The following is an 18,737-nucleotide window of genomic DNA, read 5'->3' on the forward strand; positions in this document are numbered from 1 at the left end:
ATTCTACTATGCAAGCAGACCCAGACAGAAGATTGACCTATAGAAACCAGAATGAATTGGAATGATTAGTTTAGTAAAGGCATTTTTTTGTCTGAAGCAGATACTAGCTAATACATTTTCTTCATGCTATGGTTTCAACTGAGGAATAAAAATTACTTAAACATTATCATTATTTTATGTGGAAGTGCCTCTCAGGCCAGTTCTGAGTTAGAACATAAGACTTTATTCAAATCTCCTTTGCTGTCTGATTAATGGATTTTCGTGCATTGGAATAAAACCACTGCATTCTGGAAAGTCACGGCTAGGTAAAAACTGACTAAAGTGAGAAACTAATTACTTGGGATATATATATATATATATACACTGCAAGTCAACTAGCAAAAATTAATCAAGAAGGTAGAGCCAAGACAACATTTCCAATTCCATTTATACATACCTAAAATATGATACCTCTGAGGTCTCAATTATTTAAAATGGTTTATATTACTGGAAATGTGTTTTACCTTGGATTTTAAAAGCATGCTTAAATAGACATTATTTCAGAATTTACATGTAGCAAACCCCAAAGATAAAAGAATATTATAGACCAAAAGAACTCACTATCTCCAAAATTACTGTAATGTAAGTGACAGCTGTATGAATCCCACACATTTCTTCACAAGCTGTCTGACAGTTTTTAATATACAACTGTAACTCCCACTGTGCTACAAGTATTAGGAATGCATCTCCTTGAAACTTACTTCAACTTGCAGGCTAATTTTCATTAGAAAAAAAAAATAGATAAATCTAATAGAAATGAATTGATTTAACTTACAGAGCAAGTCAATCATCAAGTGTCCACCACGTTTTACTGATACCTGCTGTGACACAGTAAGCTCAATCATGTGAGTAAATGGCATTTTCGGATTTTCCATTTCTTGTCCTACTGCAGAAATAGTATTCAAAGAATCTTCATTCACTGCAACTATTATGAGTTGTTTTGGTTTTATTATAAGTGGTGTAAAAACATTTCTAATTTTAAGCCCAGACTGGCTTTCTGAAAATGAAGTTATTTTTAGGGAGGTTTTATTCTGCAAATTCTATGCAAGCATGAACAACACATCACAAAATTAAAAAAAAAATAAAATTAAAAACAAAAAAAACCCCAGAAAAAACCACCCAATCCCCCCAAAATATATAAAAGCATATAAACCAGGTTACAGCTTTTCATACTACATTCTTAAGCTAAGAATGTGTATGCAGCATGTCCAAAGCCAGAGGGGTATAAAGCAATGGAGCGTTACCTTTGGAAGGAGGATGAGAAAGACTCTTGCACTACTGAGGTGGTGGCTGGTGCTGTCATCGGGCTGGCTGTGTTTGGAGCAGCAGTAGCAGGCTGAGGTGCTGAAGCATGTGGTGCAGGAGCAGCAGAACTGGGAGCCACCGGGGCATGCTCAACAGGGGTACTAATTAGAGTTAAATTAAATAAAACAAGAAGCATCTTAAGAAGGCGCACATTTACATGGAGAGCATAAAACCTACTATGTTTGAACCTGCAGCTGCAAACATAGTAGCAGGCTGGGTTACTGAGGGAAAAGCACAGTTATGCAAAGAAAAGATAGACATTTGATCAGCCTTTTCCATTGTGCAGTTCTGACTGCAATACAGGGTTGGTCCTGCTTGACTGAAACTTACCCCAGGTGTTAAACAGCACTCCAGTCCTTTTCCTACTGATGCCAGGGGTAGGAAATGTGGCACTCAGGACTGAAATGGCTGTGAAGAGCCTGTCACAGTCTTGTCAGCTATATAAATTCCATCAAATATATTGAAATGAATGATAATAATCTACTCCTGTAGCCTGTCACCATTTCAGTAACATGTTGAACTGCTAATGTCTTCCATCACCTCCCTCAAATTTGAGAATTACTCATCTCTTACAGACAGACAAATGGAGGAAAGTTAGCAGGTTTTTTTGAAAATCAGGACATCACTGTACATAGTTGTCTTGTCCATAAGCAGTGGCCTAGAAGCAAAATGGATATATGTCTACTTCTTTAGACCTATGTTGTAGGTATATTGTTACCTCTCTGTGTTCCTACAAATTACTCCTATCAGGGTGATGAAATTCAGTGATTCTCTTGCTCAAGGTACAAAGCCCAAAATGTTTCTTCCTGAGCACAGCAAGTATCAAATAACAAAAGAAACCTTACAGTTCCACAGCTGTTTCTTCAGCCAATGTTAGCCCTCCAACACCCTCAGCCTTTTTTCTGAAGCAGATTTGCCATCTATTGTGCAAATTATCTCATATTTTCTTTTGATTCTCTCAGAAGCACTGATTTGACAAGTTATGCTCCTCAGGACCTAGAACAAGTGCTTGGTACTTCTGAATTTGTGATACTCCTTGTTCTCCAAGGGACTGTCCTGTTTCCCCTGTCTTTCACCTCTTCTTCTAGAGTTCAGTAGTCTACATGATGGTGTCTTAATTCAGCTGAATATTTTGTTTAGTTAGCTGAAACAGAAGCTGGTTGTTATACCCTCAAAGCTCAATGCAGCCCACAATAAAAGCAGGAAATCGGTATTTTCTCCCTATGAGTCCCTTATGGAGATTCATCTATAGTTATGTACATAATAAGAAAGTTCTAGAAAATAATCATCCAGTTTGATGGCTTTCAAATCCTTACACCAAGTTTTGCAACAGTTTTGCAGAAGTTCTTCCACTGTAATTTGCACTTGAGAGTCAGATGACTTCTTCCATCCTGATGCATTTAATGATGTAAATTCTTCCAATTAGCTGGTAGATTATAATTTTCACAGCCTATGTAGCAGAGTGGCTGTGTATTTTCCATCACAGCAATCTGGTACTGAATTTCAATACTGTGAAATTTTCCCTGTGCCACAGGGGGCACCATAATTACCCTATTAAAAGCAGTCGAGTCACAGTTTCCATCTTACACACCTAGATATCTTTGATTTAGCAAATAGGAAAGGATTGAAATTATGCTGCACAAAATTGGAACTTAACATACGTGTTAAAAACAAACACAAACTAGGATTTCACCTATTTTGTCTATTTGCACTGATGTGAAAGGGAATTTGCTACAGATTTCTAGAGGTTCAAGACTTCATATCTTCAAGAGAACAATGAAGTTAATTAATTGTAACTTAATTGCAACAATTTCAAAAATAATCATAAAAATACAAATAATCAAAATACATATTCAGTGATAAATATTGAAAAGAAAGTGAAAAAAACCAAATCCATATGTGAGGACATGGACCTGTGTGGAGACAGATTTGAACAGAATGAACCCATATAAATAAAATAAATGCAAATATACTAGAATATCTTTTAAACTTCTTTTAAAGTTTAAAAGAAATATGAACAAATTTTATCTTGCATAGTGTTTGTAATATTTCTTTTTACGTGATCAAAATGTTAGAGGCTTGCTTACCTTCCTTCATGGCAGAATATATTAATTATCAGAACAAGGAATTGGAATAAATATAAGTGTAGTGGATATAACCATAAAAATCAGAGTGGTTTGGTTACATAAATTGTATGCAGCTGATAACATTCTCAAAGCAGTTTTATAGAAAGAGCTTGAGACTAACTTGACTGGTTTTAAATTAGGAACTATAAATTGTACATATTTTTATTTATACTGTCAAATACAATAGCCATACAATAACTGGGGTTTTTTTGTCCTCCTTTCTAGTTTTTCAGTCTGATTTTTCATTTTAGTTCTTCAAGTGCAGAAGAATTTTAAGAATTGATAAATGTGAGTGCTGCTTTATAAAATAGAGCATCTAATGCAACAGTGGCATTATGACACGCTACAGAGGGTTTTTTGGTTGGTTGGTTGGTTGGTTTTTAAACACAATAGTTTTGTAGACTTGAAATCTTTACAGTACTTTCCATTTTAAAAGAAATTGAAAAAAATCAAACATCTTCATATTTGTGGTAAAAAACATAAAAGTAAGTTAGGTGGATGAAAACAAACACACATCTCTTCTCAGCTGATTTTCACTCATGAAAAGGAACACAGATCAGTAGAGGTTAAGAGGATAATAATGGTTAACAACCATAATGAGAACACAGCAACAAATGCACTCTAACATTTAAAATATAAGTGTAGATTATACTTTTTTCTCTTGGTGATGTCCTAAGTTCTGAGACTTTCTATCCAAATAACGAGGAGTGGATGATTAAAACAGCACTTAGTCTCCTTTATGTAATGCATGAAGATTTTTGTGTTTCTAATCCTCCAACAGATCACTTGGAAAGAATCAAAAATATAGAGAACAAAACTAAAATGGATATGAAAAAAAATCTATTATCACATCATTTGTAGAAAAAAAGTGCTGGAGAAAGTATTTAGAGAAAGCTGTAATGGCAAAGGATTTTATATTTGAAAATGGGAATGTTTGTGGAATCCACTGAAAATACAGAAATATCAGCTGCTGTTTCTCTGCTGAAGATGCTTAATGACTTGGCTCTGTATTGTAGGTGTGATCCTATGAGAGCCACAGGAAATCTAACACCCACATGAACCAGAAGTTGCTGGAACTGGAAGAATTTGAATGTCTGCCTTTGAGGCAATGGTCACTTCCATCTGCAGGAGTTAGAGGTGGTTATTACCAAACCATTGCAAAGCTCCAAACCGGGTCAGTTATGCAGTTACACGGCACAGTGTACCTTTGGTTACTGGATGAAGCAAGAGGGGCTTTCTGGCCAAAACTGGCCTCCCCCTGGCTTGTACCCGCTCCAAGCCTCACAGAGCCCTTGGAGGCCACTGGCTGAGCATTGGCAGTGTTGGCATCCCTGGTGGATGACTTAGGAGGGTGCCAAATACTCGAGGTCACATACTGGGGCGCGTGCGCAGTACCTGTAGGCCTGGGTAACAGAGATTACAAGTGCGTTTGTAAATGAGGCACTTCCTAGGTAATAGCAGGGGTTTGAGGAAGAGACAAAATTCCAGCCACAGCTGGAGCTGGAGATCATAATGGCAATGCAGATGAAGTAATGACTAATCTTGACAGCTCATTGGTTAATTACTGCTTAAGACCAGGAAAGGCTTGACAAATTAAAAAAGGTACCTTGTGTTAAATCTGGAAGGCATATTGCTATGAATATCAAAATAAGCAGAGCTGTGATGGTAATGGAGGTGGAGAAAGGCTGTGGTATGACAGATCACACAAGATTAAGTCAACAAAGGAGGACAATAACAACAGTCATATATCAGAAATTGTTCCTGGCAAAATAAAATAGTAGTTAAATGAAAAGGAGATTTCAGGGAAGCATAGTCCTATAGTTAGTTTTACACAAATGAAACTGCTGGTGAAAGTCTAACGTATTGCTTGTTCTTTACAATTTAATTTATATTCAGGAATTATGGGATTTATTTCCTTCTTTATCATTAATTTAAAAAGAAAAATCAATTTTCCCAACTGTTCAAGTGCCAGTTACCATTGCTTGTGTCATTATTAACAAATGATGCTTGCACTCAGGTATTAACTCTATGCAACCTTTGTTCAAACATAAGCAATCTTAAAAAAACCCTCAAAATAAGAAGTGGTTGCATATCACTGAGGCAGGAATCAACAACAAAGAGAAAAGCAGTAGGATAAAATTATTTTCATAACTAACTAGTAAGAGGCTTTCTTTGCTCCACCAAACAACTGGTCAGATTCACTCAAGAAATACCTGTGTATCAGTATTTGGAGCTTTAATAAATAAACTAGTAGAAAATAACACATTTCTATACTTAACTGCAAAATGTTCTGAGATCCTTTGGGAGAAAACAACTTGAAATTAAAGAACTTACAGAGGAACGGTTTTGAACCTCATAAGCCACTGAGGATCAATCAAGATCTGACATTAGTTTTCTTAAGATGATCTTTTTTAGATTTTAAAAACACCTTGAACAGTCTAGACAAAGTTTAAAATGGAAATTGTTCTTAAAACTCCATCACAAACTGACAGTACTCCATTTCAAGAATATTTGATCTAAAACTTCTTATTTTTCAGGTTCATAAGTTCTGAGAAACACAATCCCCACCTGTTCCAAATCACAGTGCATGAGAAAGAAAAGCCTAATGAACCCATTTAGCTGAAGAAGCCTCTACTTTCATCTGTTCAAACAGTGTACAAATTTCATGTTTTTGAGGTAAGAACAATATGCAGAAAGGGGATATCCACTCTTAACAGGAAGTAAATCAAACACAGCAAACATTACCTGTTTTCTGATGCTGCTGCAATGTTTTCCTTGTCTCTGTGAAAGGAGGGGATACAGCATGAAATAAATGCAATTTCCAGCAGTGGCAAAAATCATCAACCCATAACAACCAAGGAAAAAGAACATGGGTTGGGGAGAAATGTTTGGTTGCAAAAAGCATCCTAGAGTGGTTGCTCATAAATACAGCTGTGAGAAAGCTCTTCAGCTTTCCAGGTGAAACCACCAGATATACAAGTTTGCTGTATGCTTCTTATCAGTTGCAAACAACTTTGTTTCAAGAATAAAGAAAAATTACCAGTTACAAACGAGACATTGTACGTGTGTATACAATTTCAAGAATAGTTTTGATTTTAATAAGTTCCCTTTTAAAAAAGAATTCAATGATATTCCAGCAGAACATACTTAGATGCCAAATCCAAGCAGTAAAAATAATCAGAGTTGGGCAGTCCTCATGGACCCAATATTTTGAAGTGATAAGCAGTTAAACAGTTAACAAAAATGTACACAAAAACGATTTCTTATGCCTGGCATTACACTTAAAAATTCTCTGCCCTATCCAAACACTAGTTTCCTCTCCTAAACTGGATTAGAAAGAATTCCTTCACCTGGAAATCATTCCTTTGTTGAGGTGAGGACTGAGTCAGCCTCAGTTTCACTGATAGAGAACTGGGCTGTTATTCTGTAAACACACATACACACTTAAAAAAATAACTGATCAGTTTAAATGCAAGCAATTGTTTATCCGTAAGAAGTTAAGACACAAGTATTTTCATAAAGAACAGAATCCATTAGCCTTAAACACCTAAATTTGAAATCCAAATAGTTAAGTAATTGAGATAGTCTCACTATTTAGCAATTTAATTGCTAATTGATTGCATCCCTTCCTATTTAGGGAATTGTGCTGAAATTTCAACAAGTTTAAACCTGAAATATGCCAAATGAGAACAGTTTTCTTAAGTGGGATGTAGAATTACAAACCGCAAAGCAAATGTCCTCATTTACCCAACTGAACTTTCTTTCTGAAGCATCCTTTGCAAACAAAAAGAGGAATACATGCACTTCTTGATACAGATTTGCTGGTCTCCAATCACTGACTTACATTATGTCTGGAAGGCTATTCTTATTATTTTCCACATCATTATCAGTATTGTGTTTATGTACATAAACACTTACACATATATGTACAGTCGTATTCTTTCCTTAGATCAGTTACAATAAAGTTAAAAGAAACCAATCCAATTAAGATCAGCAAAGGCTTGAGCATAGGTGCTCTTTATGAATTTTAAAAACCTCTAACTAAAATGTAGCCCTAAAATATATGAACTGAAGCCAGATGTTGATCTGAAATGCCCCTCAGACGTGTCTAAGATGTTTCTGCAGTCAGAAAAGACTGCCTTGAACAGAGATCCCCCAACGACGTTGATGTGTCACCACTCTGAAGCAATGAGAAACCAAACACCGTCTTTATGGTAACCAAACTGTGAGTTCACTGCAACGCCAGCTATGAAACAAGGTGCAGGAGGATGGATTAGAGACTGTGCAGGTGTGGAAAGTGTTAATTACCAAGAGCCATAATCATGCAACAATTTTAAAGAACACAGTCAGGGCCTGGAAACAAAAGACAGCATTATTTATCTCCAGAGCTGCTGAATGCTCTATGAGAAATTACAGCCAACACCAAAAGGCAGGCAGTTGGGGTCAGGCTGAAGCAGTGCTAAGCCTCTGTTGTTACAATTAATCTGATCCTAACTTTTCTGCTCCAATAGCTGTGGTTACACTGAACAAGGCAAAAAAGAAAAAAAGTCACTTGACTCATGGTCACTTTGAGGTCAGGATTTCACAAAAGCTTTTTCCTCAAGTATACAGTATTGGATAATGTTGAGTGACAATAGCAGGGAAGTTGTGAAGGTTAAAAAGAGAGAGAGTAGTAAAAATACTTCCACAAAATAAAACAAAGGAAAAGGCAAAGAGTAAGGGGAAAAATTAGTTCAAAGGCACATAACAGTTCTTCATGGTTTTTCTTCCAGGAACTATTTATCTTCCCACTCAATAGGAGCAATTCCCATTTGGCTACCAAGAAGAAAGGCTCAAGATCAGATGTGTCTCTGACTGACAATACTTGCATTTTAAGGAATCAACTATTGGATTTCTGGTCTTTACAGTCAAAACATTTTTTGCTAACTAAATGCAGAAATAACTTTACTTTTGAGCCAAATACATCCCTCGGGCAGGCTCAGTAAAGTCAATACCTTCACAACATGAAAGAATTTGGCTCAGAATATTATGAGCTGTTTGTATCTCTGTCTACACAGGCTGCTGCAATAACTGACAGTAGTGGATAATAGTTTTGAGCTATCTGGAAGAGATTTAAAATTATTGTAGGGTTTTGTTTTTTTGTCTGCAGTTATTTGTAGTCCCCACTGAAATGGCTTTTGATAGAAGGGCTTCAGTCAACGACGGCTCTGAGGGAACAGTGCAACTCCCACAGATTTCATTAAATGTTGGACGTGTATTTCAAACAAGACTTATTTATGCAATATAAAGTCTTCCCAATTACACAGTATATTATACAGTGAAAATTATGGAATGTTTTCTTCTCATAAAATACGCCACATGATATGGTGCTAAAGACAGAGTGAAATTATAGAAATAGAGTCTTTCCCTCCCGCACACCAACAAGAATTACAATAGTTTGAGTAACAGAAGGCAAAATTCATTTGTAAGCCAAGTTCGTGTACTATTGGATCCTAAAAATAGCCTGGAGAATCTTCAGAGAGTTTTCAATAAATGAGTATGTTAAATCTGAACTGTATGTACTGGTCACTGGAATGCTTTCCCATTCTGCTTTATTTTTGGGAAGCAAATGCAAAAGATTTCCAAACATGTACATGTAGCAGGCAAACTGAAATGTGGAGATGGTGCACCTTCCATCTACCTTCTTAGTAGTAAAGGATCCAGACTCACTCTCTCTCTCTTGAAAAGATCTGCTCTGTTCCACTAAAATGTAGAGACAGAATCATATGATTGAAGACCTGGTGACATAAAGAAACATGAGGTGTCCTGAGGGACCACATGGTCCTTCAACTACTCTTTCAGTACTGAAGCAAAAAGTGAATATGCTGATTTTTTTCTCTATATTTTTGTGGAACAAGACTATTTTTCTAATTTTACAAATGAGAGACTAAAACTTAACTGATTTGTTCATGGTCTAAAAGAAAGTCCACGACAGTGTAAAGAACTGAAATAAACTTTCCCAAACACCAGCTGAATATTTAAAGTATCAGTTCATTCTCTTTAATGAGGTATTACAGATTTTTTAATAGATTTATCTGCTCAGTTTATCAGTATTTTACTGTATTGAGAATCCAACAGTCTTCTACCGAGTCTAACAGATATACAATAGTCTTTTTTTTAAGGGGGAAATATACCTACAGATTATTAGGGTCTATATTTATTGAAATTAAAAATTCTGTTTTTCTAGTGTGGATTTTCAAGACTAATCAGACTCATGGGAACTTTCACCCCAACATGTACTTTTATTTATATAAGCATATTTTCCTACAAATAAAATTTCCTTTTAAGAAGTAGAATTAACAAAGTAATTTCAAATAAATTCTTATAGGGTGTCTGTGAGTAAAGTTGTGAGAAAGCTATTTTGTAATTGCCTTCCAAACGTTTTTTATCTTGAAGGCACGAGACACCGACACTGTTGGAAACTGGACACTGAGCTAGATTAACTGCTGTTCTGATCCAATGAGGCTATTTCTATCTTTCTGTATTTGCAGCTGAAAATTTTTCCATGGTCAGATGACTGTTGAGGTTGCTTGTTTTATTTTTCCCCATGCTTTATTTCTGTTATTTTAACAAAGACACCAGAAGACAAACAAAGAAATGACAGGCAGTTAACTGGAGAGGACAGAAGATGACTGTCATGCTGGTTTAGTTAACACTTCAGCTTGGGATCACAAAAAGGGGTAGAAGACCTAGTCTCTCTTTTTCAGCCACTGAAGTTAAGAATGTGAGCAGCCCACGCGAAAACAACTGCGATATATCCTACTATGTCTGCTTTCCAAAACAGGGAAAAACACTTTTCTCACAGGGGCATCCTGGTTTTTGCAGAAAGTGCCACAGAATAGGAAAAGCATTATCATAGATTCAGTGGAAAACAACCAGCAGCTCATTCTCAACATGTCATATGGAACTCAATCAAAGCAGCTCACTAAAATCCAAGCCAATCCCTCCAATGAATGCATTTTAGTGGCATCTACCACTTTTTGTTATATTTAACAGTCACAGAATAAATGCAGCTGGACATACAGCAGCATCAGTGCTGGGGAAAGGTAAGGTAACTCTTGCCCAAGGTTTACATTGTGATATTTAGCATACAAACTCCAATTTTGAATTTTATCTTATTGGTAAATACATCACTTTAGTAAGAACAAAGACTGCAAGATTCTGAGCATGTGTAGCAGTTTGAGCTGGGATTTAATTCAGATAATTATTGCCTATCTTGGCCTTAAGTGTACAATTTGATTTAATTGAATGTTTCCCTGTAGCTTTCTATAGCCTTGCTGTAAAGTGCAGGGATCTGCCACCAGGCACCTGAGCACAGGATCCAAACTCTCAGTCTGTGTCCGTGACCACTACAGACAAAACCAGTGCACAACAAGTTTGGGTACTGTATGCCAGGAAATGAATCCCCTCTCACTGAAGTGTTCTCTTTTCTCCAGGGAAGCTGAGGAAACAACAAGAACTCAGGGGTTTGACTTTCAGGGGGTAGTTTTTTAGACCGACTGTTGAATTTGTGCACATTGATGATAAGAAGATTCATACTTCCTCTACACGGCATTAAGCTAAGTTTGAAGCTGCCCCTGAAACCCAGCAATGCGTCTGTGCAGTTCAGCTCCTGACTCAAACAACTAAGTGCTATGAATTAGAAACCATTGTCATTCTTTCAGAATGTGGATTAAATTTTATTTCATAAACTGTTTTAAGGATTTTCTTCCCTCTCTCTCATTTGTAATCTTATAACATTCTGGGTCAGCTACAACACATGCTTGCATGGAAATGAACTATTAGGAAGTTATTAGTATTTAGGGTAATTTTGCTGACATTAATGCAATTTAGAAGCAGAATAAAAGGAAGCAGTACCAGTGCTACGCTCCAGCTCACCCTAAGCAAAGCTGTGAGCCAGGCTGATGATCCACAGACCCCACAGAGTGCCTCTGAGCTACAATGCTTGTTGGAAAACCTGCTGCATGTTAGAGCTGCTTTTCCCTTGTTGCACTGAGCAATCAGAGAGAAAGGCAGCATTGGTGTCTTGGTTAGCCATCTGCATCAGCTGAAGGATGCACATGAAAATTTTAAAGGTTGCACAGTAGAAATGAAAGTTAATGTTCATTTCTGATCATGCAAGAGTTACATGGTGGACAGGAACATGCAGGAGACTGAGGTGGTAAAGATAAAATGCTACATATAGGTCAATACACCCACACCCAAAGTTTAATTTCAGCTTTAACAGGCTCTGTAAGCTTATGCATTACTTTCTCTATGAACTGTTTTGAGAAAAGTTTCATGGTATTTTTAAATTGCATTTGGAAGCTTCACTCTTTCAATTTTAAGTGGGTACATTCAAGTGAATACACTGTACCCCACACTATCTTTGTCCGATTTATTCCACAGGGAACTGACTTGGAAAAAAGGAATTTGTGACATCTATGTCCCATAGAACTTCCAGGAGTATTTTGAGGAGGAAAGACTTTATATTTGATCAATTTTCACTTCTGATTTCACTCAGGATTCCATAGAGACAATTGAGTTATTTCACTGCTCCTACACTTTTGTCACTCTTCAGGTCTTAAAATGTAAGCAGGGATTAGAAGATATTAAATGGATGTGCTTATTATTTTTTATTATGTTCCTTAAGTGGGAAATCTACCTAGAGAAGTCTGCTTTATTTCACAGGCTGTTGTGGAAAGATAGGGAATGTCTTTCAAAAGTAGCAATTCTGGTAATTTGAGCAGCATATAGGAGGTTCTTGGCAATTGGGCAGGTCAGCAATGTTAATCATTGGGAGTTCTGGTCAACCGAGGAAGGAAACCAAGATGCATTAGCTTGTCTTGGTGGTGTCAGATGGCTTTGATTAGCAGCCATTGAACAAGGATGTTACTGTGCTTGAGAGCAAGTTTTAGTCAATTAATTTTTATGTATCCTGCAGAAAGTTGTCAACTAAAGGCAAAATGATTAAAGAAAGTAATTATCTGGTAATACCATGCACCATACCAAAACTCTGGCTTAACTTCGCAAACTCAAATTTGTATAAGGATCCATATAAGTTTCTGATACATATAATGGTAATCCCAGTCACTGAATCTCAAGGTAGGCACAGCTAAAGAAGCCACAAAATCAACTTAGCTCCTGTGGGAACCGGAGTGCATAAGTGAAAAATTGGTGTCACTTCTTCCACCCCGAGGAAGGCTTCAGAAAGCTCTATAATGTGCAAGACTTGGACTTTTGAAAAGTGATAAAGTAGTCCCAGAAATACTTGTTCCTTGCTATGGAAGATATACTCCTCCCAGTTGTGCATAATGAGAGAGAGACTGCAATGAAGTGACCTCTATTACTAAGCAAAAACATACTGTCCTTTCTGTGCAGGCAGGCATGAGGAGAGCGAGGGAAGGGAAGGAGCCACAGAACCCTTCTCCTTTTGTCATGCATGAAAGGAAGAGAGGTCAAGTTGTCACACCCGCTCCCCTAAAGCCACACTGCAGCCACATCCCATCAGCACACACTGCATGCAGTCAGTGCCTCTGCTGCAAACTGGGTGCTGCAGGAGGTCAGGGGGGCTCTTGGAGCAGAAGGCAGGGCAGCAGGATCCAGGGAACAGGTTAGTTTAGATCAAACAGCCTTATACCACAGCAGAAAAGGAGCAAGTCCCTGTGCCATAACCAGACAAGCAGATTTACCTGGAAGGCCTTTTGGTTTTGATTTCCTACTGGCATCAGCTTTGCTGTGTCTTCATTAAATGCTTCTAACTCTATGCTTTATTGGCAATATTGGGAAGGGCAAGGGGTGCATGTGACTATCCACATCCTGTGTTCTACGTTATTTTTGGCATGGAGGTTATTTAGAAGACAGTACTGTCACCAACCATTGTCCTCTGCTCAGCAGAGCAGTCACAGGTCAAAACATATTCAGCATGGGACAGATACACCTGCCTATCATCATCACTGGTTTAAAGAATTACATGACTCATCGAGTCTTCAATCAGGAACCTATTTTAAGCCTCACTGCCATTAATTGTGACTGATTTTCCTGTGTAAAACAGCAGACTTCTGCAAGTGCTCAGGAAACACTGCAAGATGGGGTTGGTCACTCAGAAGCCAGGTACAGTGAGATAAGCCTGAACATACTAAAATGTAATAGGTCAGAGTTACCCTTTTGCTAGAACAAAGCTACTCTTTTTTTCAAAGTTTTAATGCTTTTTTAACGGGGCCAAGTTTGTTACTGTCACTAGCAACGATATGCAGTAGTGTGAAAATCCAGGCCAATTTCTCTGTCTTACAGATAAAGTCCTGCTAAGGAAGCAAAACAAGGCCTCTTCAGAGTCATACAGAAAATATATATAACATTCATTTTCTGGATTTGAAGATCACCATGACAACGTAGAGGAAGAATTTTTAGGAGTATGAGTTGAGGAATTGATAGTGTCAATATAAAAAAGAAATGACATAGAAATACTTCACTGGAAGTTTTAATACAAAAAGTCTATCACTTGCGAGATTTTTTAAAAGAGACAGGACTAAGCAGTTGAAGTAGCTTGTAGTAAAAATCTTGCTGTAAGGATTAATGAAGGCACCTTCAGAAAAGGTCTTTATCATTGCAAAAGTTCTCAAAGCTACCAGACATTCAAGATTTTTTCCTATTTTCTTCCCCCTCCTATAACTGCATAAAGAATTGACATTCTACAAGCTTGGAGAGTGTTAGATTCAATTTTGTAGCCTAATGAAAAAAGGATTAAAACTATTGCCCTATATGATTACATGGTTTAAATGCACTGAATTTATATCACTAAAACCACTGAAGCAGAGCTAAGGGGAAGGGATTCCTTAATTAAATCTCCATTAATTTCATATCTGATAAAATTATTATTAGAAAATACCTTTCAAAATAACATTAAGTGTAATCACTGAGATATAATCTAGACATTTTCATTCCAACACATGCACTAGGACTCTTGGAAACAAATAGTGTCTGTATTATATTCATAAAACATTAAGGATACACAGTTGTTATACAATTATTATTACTGTGAAGAGATTGTATTACCGCTTATTCATAAAACCATCTAATTTGGTTGAAAATTAGACCTGGAAGATTTTTTACTTAGGTACATTTTATGCCTATGAAAAAATCTTAATTATCTATTGGTACATTAAATTCTATCAAAATTTCTTCTACATAAACAAAAATACACCACTTTGGTTGACCAAAAGTTGCTCCTGGCAGCAATCAGGAAATGTTAAAATGTTGTTCTTATTTCATTTAGTGATGCCGATTTACCATAGGTACTAATAAGATGGTGTGAGCAGAATCTGCGTTACCATAAGCAAAACATAATGCATGTTGTGAATTAAGTAGCATGTCCTGAAGTGCTCTGGCATCTGCCTAAGAAAAGGGAAATGTATTTTAAAAGGAATTAGTGCTTATGTACTCTGAAGTAATACTGAAGAATTAGTTGTTTTATATATGTATGGTAACCCTTTAAACAGTATTTGGCTGATTCTGGCAAAATTCTCCATGAACAGTAGCTTTTCCTTATTTCTATAACACAGAAAAAAAAATGGGAGTTTGGAAGAACTTGGTTCTTGCATGTATTGCTGAGATAAATCTGGAAACAGCAAAAAGTGTAACAGTTTCAACCTGATCTCATGCAGTAAGCCCTTTGATTGGAATCACTGCTATCAGATAAAGGTACCTAACTCAACTGCTTTGTCAGGTTTATTCCAATTCTGACAACTTAAAGGTCAATAATAATTATAGCTAATAATGGAAAGCTTTTTGACCAAATGTTGTATTTGGGAAAAAAGTTCTTTCAATAATCAGTTGAAGCAGTTATTGTTTTAAAACAGAATAAAGTACTGTGTGAAACAAGCACATAATTATTTTAGTTTTAAAACCTTTTATTTGAGATAAAGCATGCTGCTATATACAGAAAAAAATGTGAGTCAAGGCAAAAGCAATACAGAATGGGCAACATATTCCTTAAAACTTACAAGATGCTTTTAAAAGCTTCAGTGCACCAGCAGTATGATATATTCTTCTCACTCCTAAATCACCTCAAGCAACATGGCATTTCCTTGCAGATCCTGAGCAACCCCAGCTCTCTTTTATATAATGATAAATTAAAGTTTCCAAAACAAAACTTACAGCAATGGCTTCAAGAAATTACTTGTGCCAGTATAATATGTTGAAATATAACTTCACATTGCTAATACCTTATTTCAAACAGCATCATTCAACTATGCAAACTAAATGTGTTATACATGTAGCAAAGTCTAGGCCAATCAGTTTTCCTTTTCAACTTTCTTTCTCCTATTTCATTACTTTTACATCAGTAAAACTCTGTGAAAATCTCATTCTTTTTCCTCCTAAAGAAGTACTATCAATAACTTCCCTCTCATTTTCTTCTAGAATTACAGTCAAGAGACTACAATAGTGATGTGTTGCTGTATACTGAAGTTTGAGATAATAAAGGGAAAAAAAGCTAAACTACTTTATCATGAAGAACACGACCTGGGTTCATCATGATTTGTGACAGTGAATGGCTAACAGGCTAACAGCAGAAACCTACTGCCTAGCAGTACATCTTTGCACGAGGGGCACGCTCAGACTCAAGTCAGGCCAGCAGTTAATGTGTTACTGTGGCTCTCTGGTGTTTGCCCTCTGACTGGGGCCCTTTAGCTTTTAACATTAAGGAGCTGCGCGGACAGGCCGTGATGCCAGTTGCGCAATTTGGCAAAGCGTGGGCTGTTACGTTCCGTTTCAAACCTCTCCCTGTGGCATGAGGAAAGAGAGAGATAGAGAGAGACACACATACACAGAAGAAAGAAAGGAGGGAGAAAGAAAGGGGTTAGGGACCATGGCTACCACTCCCCTGCCTTACAACTAGGGTAACGGCAATTTATTTGGATTTTTTTCCTCAGCTTTCAAATCAGCATAGTGAAAGCTGGACGATGATTTTTGGACCATGTGTGAAAGGTTTTGCAGTGGTTTATTTCTGAGAAGTAACTCGATACAACTTCTTGTTCTTTGACTTGTGCTTGGTATTACAGGGCTGCTTTTGCTAGAAATGCAGTGTAATCCCATTGTTTTTCTCCCAGCAGTTTCTCTTGGCTTTTCCCTCCCTCTCACACAACTGAGGATCCAGTGAAATTTAACTCATACAAGTGCAAAATGAATGCAAATATTTTCCATTCTGTAACACCTAGGTCAGCACATATATTACCTGCTGTCCTTCCTGCAAGGACCACCAACCCCAGGTTTCAGCAATACTTTTCTACAGCTTCCTCAGAATTAGTGAGTATTAATGCTGACATTTGCATAGATATTTCTGGTCATTTGTGTCACAAAGCAGAACAACAGGAGATATTCAAAGCAAAGTCCTATGAAGTATTGGCCACCTCCTGCCACCCCTGACTGTGGACTGGGGTGCTCGAGCCATGTTCAGCATCTCTCAGGATTAATCTTTTCTAGATGCTGTTTGAATTCAGCTTTTGTACATAAAAAAGGGGACAAAGGAGGATGTGAGATGATAGCAGAGTCAAGGAGAAGTATATCAAACAGAATAAAAAATAAAATATTCTCATTATTTGCAAAACTTTTTGCAGTCATTGTAAACAAGGTCATTTGTTCCTCATTATTTGCACTCAAAACACAAGACAATTAATTGTGTTAATGCAATAGAACTTGAGAGTGAAACCAGCCAAACAGAAATGAGCAGACTGGGCTGGTTTTACTCCTCAGGCTGAGGAAAGCACAAAACAATAAACAGAGTAAATGCCAACAAATTCACTGATATTTCTAAATCTTTTGCTCTTAATAACACAGTGCCATGCAAGTAACAGTCCTAAAGGAGTCTTCATGTATGAGTTCTCAAAAACTTCTGAAACTTCCTGATGGTATTTTTTTTCCAGCTACACTGGAATGTACTCGCTCCAGTGGGTCTGATATGTAATTTAAGAACTCCCATACTGTTTTCAAGATACACCCTCCACTCAAGGAAAAGATATTCAGAAACATCTGTTTGGCTTAAAATGGACCCCATCTCTCCAGAAAATATTCCACAACAATCATCACACCAGCAATGAAAAGTTTTCATAGCAAGTTATACTTTTATATGTGCCTTCAAAATAGCAGTAGCATGAGCAAAGGACAGTCATGCAATACACTCATCAATATTAACTGAAAGGAATATTCTGCCACCCAAAAATTCCCAAATTTTATGGGTTTTTTTTTTGAACATATGTCATGAAGTTGGAATCAGCAATCTAAAAGTGACTATTTTTATGTAAAACAGTTCTGCCAAAAATAAGCTAAATCCTTCCTTCCCCCACTCCTAAGTGTTTGTAAGAAACCTGATCACCATTCCATGCAATTCCTGCTGGCTACACTGCAGAGCTGACACAAAAAGACAAGAGAAAGCACCAGAGAAAGATTGCTCACAGCCTGCCTGAGGCCATAGTGATGGATGCCTGCACAGCCAGGGCCCTGCTGCCAAATCCCCACTGGAGTGTGTCCAATGTTTGAGGTGAGCATCAAGCACCCAGATGGTGCCAGCACTGTCAGTGGGGTAGGAAGGAGACCCCATTTTATTCTTTGCACCAGATCTTACAGCAGTTGCACTGTCCCTGTGTAACTACCTATATATGCTCCTGTATGCCTCTACTATAAATGCACACCTTCAACCTGTTCAGCTGTTCCTAAACAAAACCACAAGTGTCCTTGGGCAAGAAAAGGATAACACAGTGATACCAAAAGACTGCACAAAATGTGCAAAGCACAGTGGATACTTTATTCAAGTAAAGTTATCCAAGTTATCCAAGTGTAACTCCAACATTTATTTGGAGTTACACTTGGATAGAACTTGCAATTTACACGTGTTGACGTGTTATCAGATAATTATAGTCAACTTATCTCACGTCACGTAAAGCTTCCACTTTTTTGTATTTTCCAAAGCCACAGATTACACCTAGAGAGATTATTTCTCTAAAACCACATATTACTCTCAGATATGAATGGGGCACTGTTAAGTTCAGCACAATGCTTTAAATCCCATCATAGTAAGGATTTGGGTATGTGCTATTACATCAAAACAGATAATGCACAATACATGTAATGAGAATTAGGCTTGCACATTAGAGGGAAGAAATAAATCCCTGAGGGCTATAATGTCAAGCCTGATGTTCGGGCACCCAGCCATGAACTTGGACGAACTGCAGCAGAGGGTTTATAGCAAACACC

At 37.2% G+C, this 18,737-nt stretch overlaps 1 protein-coding gene and 1 long non-coding RNA gene across 8 annotated transcripts in view; one reads left to right on the forward strand and one right to left on the reverse strand.

Annotated features, from left to right (window-relative positions):
* The window catches only part of LDB3 (LIM domain binding 3), a 116,270-nt gene that overhangs the window by 23,739 nt on the left and 73,794 nt on the right, over positions 1-18,737 (reverse strand). For 5 of the 7 annotated variants that reach the window (XM_023930277.2, XM_086900905.1, XM_023930280.2 and 2 more), the window contains 2 exons: positions 6,216-6,251; positions 1,284-1,445 (listed from right to left, as the gene is read on the reverse strand). In XM_023930277.2, coding sequence (XP_023786045.2) covers positions 1,284-1,445; positions 6,216-6,251 — 198 coding nt within the window. Of the gene's footprint in view, positions 1-1,283; positions 1,446-6,215; positions 6,252-16,040; positions 16,272-18,737 lie in introns of those variants that run through there. The other 2 variants (XM_086900904.1, XM_023930281.2) reach the window with 2 other exon arrangements.
* On the forward strand, positions 812-11,212 carry LOC111931577 (uncharacterized). Its single transcript, XR_002865663.2, has 4 exons — positions 812-884; positions 4,487-4,644; positions 6,008-6,146; positions 8,243-11,212. It is a non-coding gene; the product is annotated as an uncharacterized LOC111931577 (long non-coding RNA).

This window comes from Cyanistes caeruleus, chromosome 8, assembly GCF_971803275.1.
Source record: "Cyanistes caeruleus chromosome 8, bCyaCae1.hap1.1, whole genome shotgun sequence".
Lineage (NCBI taxonomy): Eukaryota > Metazoa > Chordata > Aves > Passeriformes > Paridae > Cyanistes > Cyanistes caeruleus.